Here is a 9,574-nt window from a genome sequence, read left to right as displayed (position 1 = left end):
CCCCCCCCCCCCTTCTCTGTGCTTTCTGCTCTCCCTTCCGCTCCTTCCCCTTCCTTCCCCCCCCCCCCCCCCCCCCTTTCTTTTCCCTTCTCCACTGCTCTCGCTTCCCTTCGTTTTGCCTGCATCCTCTCCTCTCCGGAGGTGTACGCAGCCGTCCGCCTCAGGGGGTGCTTTCAGTCCCCCGTTCAAGGGATGGAGGCGAGAGTTGGGGGGGGGAGCGGCGGCCCAGGGGCGGTGGGACCCCTGGCCCCGATGCGCGGCGCTGCCCCGCGGTACGTGCGCAGGGCGGCGCGGAGCCCCCGCTGCGGGGCGGCCCCCAGCCCGCCGCCGGCCGGGGCGGTCCCACCGCCGTCCCCTCCTCCAGCCTGCGCGGGGGGACGGGAGCGCCCCGCCGCCGAGCAGAGCGGCAGCCGCGGCCGGGGAGCGGAGCGGGCGCGACGCGGAACTCCCGGAGCCCCTCTCCTCCTGCTCCTCCTCCTCCTCCTGCCCGCGCCCCGCAGCATGGCCCGGCGCGGAGCGGCGGCTGCCCCCGGCCTCTGCCTCCTGCTCCTGCTGCTGCTCCGCAGCGGGGGGCTCGCCGCCGCGCAGCCGCCGCCGCAGCAGCGCGGGAGCGTGTGGTGCCCCAGCCGCTGCCTGTGCTTCCGCAGCACGGTGCGCTGCATGCATCTGATGCTGGAGAGCGTCCCCGCCGTGTCCCCCCAGACCACCATCCTGTGAGTAGCCGGGCGGGGGCTGCCGCGCCGGCGGCGGCTCGGCGGGGCGGAGGGAGGGCAGAGGAGGAGGAGGGTACCTGGGTGGGAGGCACTTTGGGTGGCGGTGGAGGCTCAGCCCTTTGTCTGCGGCCGGGGGACGGGGGCTGGACCCGCGGCGGTGGCTCTGCTCGAGCGGCCCCGGGCGCCCCCCACTCCGCTGCTCGCGGGGCTCCTCCGGGAGGCGGCGTGGCCTGGGGCTGCCCGCAGCTCGGCGGACCGGGGCTGGGCTCGGCAGCCCCCGGTCCCGCTGCCCGCTCGGCCCGGCGGGTGGCGGCGCCCCGGCGCGCCCTGGCCCGGCTTCTCCAGCGCGGGGGGCGGGCGGGGTCTGGCCGGTGCCCCCGGTTTTGCGGTTGGAGGTGGATTTTCTGGTTAGCCTACGGGCATTGTGTCTACGGCTTAATCGTCCCTCGAAGGGTTTTGCCGCTTCCTTAGTATCCTGCTTAAAAGCATACTCAGTTGGCGGGAGGAGCGGCGGGGGTGTATGTAGCACTTTCTGTTCAGTTCTGAGACACGGTGGGGGATGTACGAGCAAAGCGGGACCCAAACCCTGGCTTTACTGAAAATTGACCGGGTTCAAGTTCCTGCAGAGACTTGTGAGCGCTATTTCATGTCTTGGTTTTTAATTCAGGCACCCCTGTGCCAGCTGAAACGCCCTGCTGTTCCTCTATAGTGTCTTGCCACTGTTCTGAGTGGGATTGTATCGGTAATAAAACCTAGTATTGGCAGCGATAGACATTTATTTAATTCGCATTAATTTTGCTGAAACGGTTACCTTTCCAGCCGTATTTACCTGTCATAAATGCAAAAGTTGGGAAAGAACATCACACGCCGTGTTGCTCCGAGGCTTACCGTGAGGCACGGCTGTGTGCTGCTGACCCGCTTGTCCGTCCTGGGGCGGGGGCAGCCCTTGGCACCCGCCCTGCCCTCCCCTTGCAGCACGCAGCCCTGGAAGCTGAGCAGAGCCGGGCCCTGGGAATTTTCTGCGGGGCCTCCTGTAATAAATTGACTTGTGACTCTGTCAGATATTTTCAAAAGGGATCTATAAAGCCTTGGCGTGTTTCAGCTTCCAAGTATTATTTAACGTGAAGAGTACAGTCATTTAGCGTTAACTGAGTCCCTCCTTGGCAAGAAGCGCAGCCTTTTGGCAGAGTGGGGCTAGCCCTGCAGTACTTGTAAACCTTTTAGGGAACAGCGCAGGAAGTGGGTGGTTAATGTTTCTTACATTTGAAACAAAGTACATTTACAGAACACCTTTTGCCTTGAGATTACAGGAAACTCTGTAAAGCCAGTTTTGTGAATCACCTTAAATGTGAAAACCAAAACAAAACAAAGCAAAAAACATCTTTAGAGTATGGAATCAAGCCTTAATGGCTTGGTTTCATGTTAAAGGTAGAAGGGCCTGCAACAGCAGAAAGTATTAGATTAAACCTAGCCAGGGTGGAGCTCCCCTTACAGTGGGTATTTATAATCTTGCAGTGAGTCAGAGGGGAATGTATGAACAATGCAAGCATTATATTTGTCTAACCCCACTAATACATCAAATTGTCTAGTATCCCAAATCTGAATTATCATTCTGGTATAATGCAAGCCTGAATGCAGCAGAGGTAATGCAAAAGAAGTTAAAAGCATTTTTTCAGCTTGATAAAGAACAGTAATTCTTAAAATAAGCCTGTGGATGACCAGCATTCTTTAAATCGTAATGGTGGCCTTACTTGTCATCTGGTAATGTGTATTCTCCTTTTCCACCAACCAGCTAGGGGACTATTATAACATATATAAGTAACACTATGCCTGTAAATGCACAATTATTCCTCCTGCTACAGTTCTGCTGAATGTCTGTGAATGGGGAGGAGATGGGCTGAAAGGAATTATGAATCTCTGGGACAAAGAACAATGGTACAATTTATTTAGTAATTGGTAGTTTGAAGGTACCAATTATAAATTAATAGCTTACCTATTGTATATGAATTGCCTACCTTTAGCTATAGGATATACTTTCAGAATAATTATTACATGTCTGAGGTACTCATTGAATTACTAGTTTTTTACTTTCCTGTGATGTAGAACTGCAGTCCTACACAGCAGTGTTATGCTTCATGCAGGTAGCCCATCACCCACAGAAAAATTTCTATGCTCCAGGATAGTTTCTTTTTTTAAGCATGAAAAAAAGCAGTTTTTTCATCTTTGGTTAAACTCTGACAGTTTGTCTTTAATACGGAGCCTGCATTTTAAAAGTATTTTCTTCGGTGTGGTGTTGATAACTAGATATTTAGAAATAATGAGTTAATTTCAAGTGAATGCCTTTACCTTTAAAACATGGGTTTACAAAATCCTGCAAAATGTGTTGCTGATGGGTTAAGCCCATTTTTGTTGGCATTGGTAAATTCCACATTCTTGTCTTTCATTTCTTCCTTAGAACAGAGATTGACTGTGTAAAGTAATTTTGTAAAAAAAAAAATAATAATTAAAAAAATTATAAAAAATAACCATAAGTTTTCTCATTTGTAAGCGCATAGTTATGTTGTATTTTGCTGAGCACTGGTTCTGAAAATTGTCCCATTTTGGAAGCTGAGTTGACTTTGCTCTACTTCACATATAATTTGTTACATGGATTAAAACAGCATGGGGCCCAGACCAACAGTGCAGCCAAATGCTTTCCCCCACATATCAAAAATGTCTACTTCTAATCTCAGGCTTTCTTTTTGAAAACTGTTCATAACATTGCTAGTTGCTGACCTTGCCAGTGCCTATGGCAAGGCTGTACATTTTCTCACTCTCTCCTGCTTCTCCCACTTTCTGGCACTTCCCCCTTCCCTGCTGCCGGCTGGGATCCACAGCTTAGATTTCTTCTGCAGGGTGCATTCTGCCAGCTTTGAAAGTGCTGGTGGAGCCTTGCATGAGCACGTGTGTTTCACCCAAGATGAGATTATTGCCCAGGCTCTTTGTGTAGGACTAGGGCCAGCATCACAGTTCTGTGCTGACTTCCCTTAAGAATGGTGATCCGCTTCCAAAGTGGTTTGCAAAACCACTTCATGCCTTAAGTATGGTTGTGGAAGTTTCCTGTGATCTCTGACTAAATATAGAGTGCTCCTGTATTCATGGAAATTGCTGGAACATATTTACATTAAACCATTTAAACAGTTGAGGAATGTAAAATTCTGGATGTAGTACTGCTGCTGTCCTCTGTTCCCTGAATTGTATCCCATTTTACATTTATTTGGGGGATGTCTGTGTTTTACAGCCATTTCTGCTTCATGGTGTTTGTAATTCTGACAGGGGTCCTTTGAGTATCAATGCAATATGTTAATTTCTGTATCTTGCCTAAACATGGCCAAAATCCAGACCTGTCTACAGGACTAGTTACACATATTCAGACCAATACTAAAATTTTTTCAGTTTTTCTTGGCAGCACCTGGATGTTCTCTGATTTTTATTTTTGCTAGCTGTACAAGCGTAATTGCAGTCACTGCAGTTGGGTCTCACAGACTGAGTAAGAATAGAAACTTGTGTTATAAGCAGAAGAGGTAAAAATTGACAAAAAAATAACTGTCACAAAAGAAAGTGGACTTGATTTGCCCTAAGAATGGCATGCAAATTATTGAGGAGAAAAATTTACTTTGAAAGCAAATATTTTACAAATTACTCATATGAGTAGTTATTACTTTGGCTCTCCTGCATGTCTGTTATGAATAAACCACCTTTTCAATACACTGGTATAAGTGATCAGACCTTAATAGGACTTTATAAATTGCAATCATTCCAGGTGAGCAGCTTTTGAAGTAGTCATTGAAATTAAATTGAAGGCAACAGTCTTGGTGTTACTGCTTTTGTTTACATGATTCCAACATATCCTAAGAATTGGACAGTTTACAGTGCATACCTTTTTACTTATTTATCTATTTTAACTTCTGGTTTGTAGTTACATGTCAAGAATCAACCCAAGGGGAAAGCATTGGTTGTTTAATCCTATGGTGAGTTTCTAGACAGCTGTATAAGAAGTACTTAGATTTTTTTCATAGCTCTGTGAGAATTTTTGTGGAATCTAATGTACACTTATAATGCCAGTGGAAAACATTACTGATGCTTTTCAAAAGCATCTATCTTCATACAGTTGTGGCTTTTTAAAAAAAAACAAACAAACCAAAAAAACTCACCAAAACTGAATCACACATCTGTTTGGAGTATACATAATTACCAAAGAGGTAGGGGTAATGGAAACATAATGACATTTTGCATTTCAGTGTTGATTTGCAGTAACATTATGCCTCTTTTCCCTAAATGCCTCTATTAAGAAATGTGTGATATGTATGAATACTGTCAGTGCAGGATTCTCAGGGCGTGTCTGGGCTGTCATAGCAGAAGGATACATTCTATTTGCAGAACTGCTGTTTGCAAATGATACACTATCAGTTTCCAAACTGACATCCCGTTCTCATCTGAAAAATGCAGCATCCTTGCTTCCAATCAGATCTTTGAAATCCTTTCAGAAAAATTCCTGTAGTTTAAGTAATTGAGACAGCAAATAAATACAGCTCAACACTGTGAAATGCAAAGGACTGTAATCTCAAATCTGGGCTGTGAGTAAACTCAATCACTGCTGAGCATAATTGACATATAGGAGGTAGATGAGAGATGTGACGCTGATATAAGACTCAGAGATTTGTATATATTTAGGTTCAAAAAAGAACAGATCCTGAATGTTTACTTGAAGTATTTGAGAGTAACTAAATACTGACACAGATCTTGACAGCCTGGTGGCTGGGCAGCAGGCTGCATTAGATGCCAATGATGGTTTGCTTGAATTACACAAAATATGGGGAAAGCATTAGATTATTTAAATAAAAATCATCTTAGGTCTTCCTTCATGGAAATTTTATGACCAAGTGCCAAGTTCAACTTGAGATTAAAACACCTACGCTTAGGTCTCTGTACAGAGGAGAACACAGCCATGTTTGGTGACTGAGCTTCCCTTCTAGTGAGTAGTGACTTAGCCAATACAGTCCATGGTGCCTGGAGCACGATGCGGCTCATCCAAAAGGAAACGCCGTCATTTGCTAATTATAGTATCTAGCGCCATTTGAATTCCCTTCAGAAAATAGTTTTTAGCCTCATGCTGCCTCACCAAACAGGTCTCGTTGGGCCTGTGTTGTACCTGCTTAGTCCCAACCATTGTCTTGGATAGCCTAGAAGATCGAAACCAACAGGCAGCTCTGTTCGGACAGCTGAATGAAACTTACTGCTGGGCAGTTTGTTCATTTATTCATGTCTTCTCCAGCATGAGTGTGTTGACTAGTCTTCTGCAGTTCAGTTTTCTGAGTGTGTTAAGGAGACATTTGCAGAGTTTGCACAATGTGCTTGTCATTAGCAGGGGCAGAAGGGCACATTGATTGGTGTTTACTTGGAGGCATTAGGGAAAGCTGTTGAGGGATGCAGCAGAAGGCCCAACCGAGTCTTCGTTTCAAGAACGTATCTGCAAGACACTAGATCCACTAGTGGAAATGTATTTTTGTCACCTCAGCAGCAAGTCAACCCTCATCAAATTCTTTGTTGAAGCAAAATCATACCCATTGTTTCCTGCAAGTGTCTTGCTGTATATTTAACACACTGTCTTCAGAGGAATATGTTGTCTTATGTTACAGTTAAAAAATATAATTTCTGGGTTTCATCTTTTTTTTTACTAACATGTATTTTTGAGCGCTAAATGCTTATCATTTGAGTGTGAAAATGCTAGATTGGTATTTATTTACAGAATGATATCTGTAATGGGTAAAACCAAAGATTCATTGGACCTAAAATCTGTTCTTTGAGAGTGACTGAAAGTACAGTTAACAAACAATTAGACACCATAGAGCAGTATATAATGGTTCATCCCTATAATATAATTTGTAATAATTGAAATTGCAGCTTAGGGATTTTCTGAGCTAAACATTATTTCCATGTTGTAAGTAAATCTTGATGGCTTTCTCCTCCACAAATTGTTTAACCTCTTTTTTTTCAACTAATTTAGCTGTTACTTTAAACTCATAACTTTTGCTGACCAGGAGCACTACACAAACTACGTGGTGTAAATTGCTCCTTCCCCACTCTGTTGGGTTTTGAGGTGATGGAATTCTAACTTTCCCCAGTGTTTGCAGGGACAGATCTGGTATGTGGGCTAACTGGGAATTTATAAAGCAACATTAGAATGGTCTATTTTTATTTTTTGTTCCTTTCCTAATAATTCCCAACATATTTTCTTCTCTTGAACTGTTGTTTTCATGCAGTTGTCAAGGGTGGCTTAAGATCACGTCCATAAGTAGTAGTTATCAGTTCTAGGCCCACCACTTTATTTGTAAAGTTTGGTTTTCTCCATATGCATAATTTTGTATTCACATGCATTAGGTCTGCATTTTGATAGCTATTCATGGTCTGTTGATAGTTCCTTCTGTTGTTCTTCCTAGTCGGACTTCTTAAAAATAGATGAATGTCATAAGCAAAACTTTGTTCCCTGTGTTGTTCATCCCGTTTCCACTAATGAATAAAATGAACAATGCAGAACACAGTACAGCTCTCTGAAACTGTACTGGTGACCTTCCCTTGCTGTAAAAGTTCACCATTTACTACCAACATCTCTTTATGTGCTCATCAGGACTGTGTAGGATGTCTAGCTGTTTCAAAAGATTGTCTTCTAATTGCCAAAGCTTTGGGAGTTTGGACTGTGGTCAGCACAAGATTTTTACATTTGTTCTACTGAAACTTTTTAGAAAGCCATGAAGATTATGTAGATCAGTGGATCGCTTGGTATTGTTGTCCAGCTCCTTAGTTGAAAATCAGTTTTAAACATTTTTCTTTCTTCCTTCCTGATTCTGCTAACAGATAGCTTCAGTGCCTCTTGTGTTTCTCAGTTTTCCCAAACACCACCAAAATAAGAAGTGATGACTTATATCAACTGTTATGATTACTTTGGGGAATTTAGGGGCATGAGGAACATTGAATAAGAAATTTTTGAGTTGCAGAGACAAACATAGGATTACTCACTGGAAAGAGTAAAAAATGGATGCTTGGACATGAGTAAATACACTCTTCCTCTCCTCATTCACAAAGAAGGCTGAAGGAAGAATAACAGGGAGATGCCTATCCCTTGCATCATCAGGATGGTCTGGATCTGAGACACAAGGAGTGGAGTAAATGTCTCATCTAACATTGTGGTAAACACATGACTAAGAGAAAAATATGACTAATAAATATTCCAACCTCCTTTTTTCTGAGTATTTCTTACTGACTTGGTCATTTAGATATTAAATATGTTAGGCTCCCCATCTGTGCTTATGGATTGGCTTGTTAGGAAACTAAGACTAAATTAAAAAGTTGAAAGTCTAGCAGAAAAGAAAAATAGAAAGTATGGCCAGTAAAGAAGAGGGCAGAGCTCAGGCTAATGATCGGTGGCGGCTATGGAAAGAAAACAACATAATACAATAGAAGAAATTGCTATTGTGACAGAAAATAGCAGACAACTATTCAGAAAATAAAAGAAGAGGATAAATAGTATGTGATGTGTAAAATTGCATAATATTTTATTTTTTGTATTAAAAATGTCCTTTTACAAGAATATTTTACTATGCATAATGGGTAAAATGAAAATGTTTTCAGGCTCCAATTCTGTTTTGAACAATTGAAAAACTAACTTTTCACCCATCTTGCTTCATCTCCCAAAATGGTATTTTTTTCATTTATTTCTTTTTTTGTTTCAGATTTCTGAGACTTTCAAAGCTTATTGTAGTTTGTTCACGGTATTTTTCCTCACTTCTTATATTATTTTATGATCAAATATTTTGTGTGCTCTAGATCTCACTTCACAAATATGAATTTATGCTTAGCTTTGATTATATGAGTGATCCCCAGGCTTCTGATTCTTTATGGGCTTGAACATTTACTGAATCCGTTTCCAGCCCAAAGTGTTTACAGCCTTATAGGCTAAGACTTCACTTACAAAAAAAAGGTCCTTTTATAAAGGTGATATTTAAAATCTATATCACACAAGCTAAATATTTACAGTTGCTTGTCTTTCTGTAGAAGTTTATGTATAAAAATAAGTTAATATTTTAAATACTTGTGTGTATGTCTGTGTTTATATACATACATATACACATGCTATACATATTGTGTGTGTGTGTATATATATACAGTAAAATGGAAACAACTGAGCCAAATTGTCTTTATCGTATGTTCCATTTGGATTTGATGAAAAAACAAAACAAAAATAGCTTTACAGGCTTTATTATTGCATACATGGGCAGAGTTTCAAGACAATCCAAAGAGATGGTGCAATGAGAGCTGGCTGAACTGGAATGGAATGACTCGAATATTTCTTTTTCCTTCCTTTGCTTACCAGGCTGCCAAATTTGATTTCTTTTTGGTATGGAATTATTACTGTTGCTAATGAAAGTCAAGTGAGGTCTTTTAAAAAAAAAAATGGATAAATGTTTAATTTATTCCAAATAGTAAAGATTCTCAAATTTCTTGAGAAAGACATGAGGGAGAGACTGATGTGGGCTCTCAGCTTCATGTCTTTTTGTTTAATCTGTATTTACAAAGATTAGCAAAGATTAGGATATTGAAGAGTTTGTGCGGTGTCTGGCATGGCTTCTTGAACCTGGTGAAAGTATGTAGAATAAAAAATGCGAATTTGGTGCAACACAATGTTGTCTCTTGTTTTTGTTTTTTCGTTGTTTTTTTTTCCCCCGAGCTGATTTTGAAGTTTTACTAACAAAACAATGAGCATATGTATTTAACTGCAAAATTAGTTTTAATGACTGCGACATTGCTCCCTTTTTTTTGGTGAT

At 42.3% G+C, this 9,574-nt stretch overlaps 1 protein-coding gene across 2 annotated transcripts in view; it reads left to right on the top strand.

Annotated features, from left to right (window-relative positions):
- The first annotated feature begins 215 nt into the window (after positions 1-215).
- Positions 216-9,574, top strand: part of PXDN (peroxidasin) — a 90,283-nt gene continuing 80,924 nt past the window's right edge. For both annotated transcript variants that reach the window (XM_055714280.1, XM_055714279.1), the window contains exon 1: positions 216-713. In XM_055714280.1, the coding sequence (XP_055570255.1) occupies positions 253-713 (461 nt within the window). In that variant the 5' untranslated portion in view covers positions 216-252. The remainder of the gene's footprint in view (positions 714-9,574) is intronic.

The sequence above is a fragment of the Falco cherrug genome, chromosome 6 (genome assembly GCF_023634085.1).
Source record: "Falco cherrug isolate bFalChe1 chromosome 6, bFalChe1.pri, whole genome shotgun sequence".
Taxonomy (NCBI): domain Eukaryota; kingdom Metazoa; phylum Chordata; class Aves; order Falconiformes; family Falconidae; genus Falco; species Falco cherrug.
This window is presented reverse-complemented; position numbering and strand designations above follow the sequence as displayed.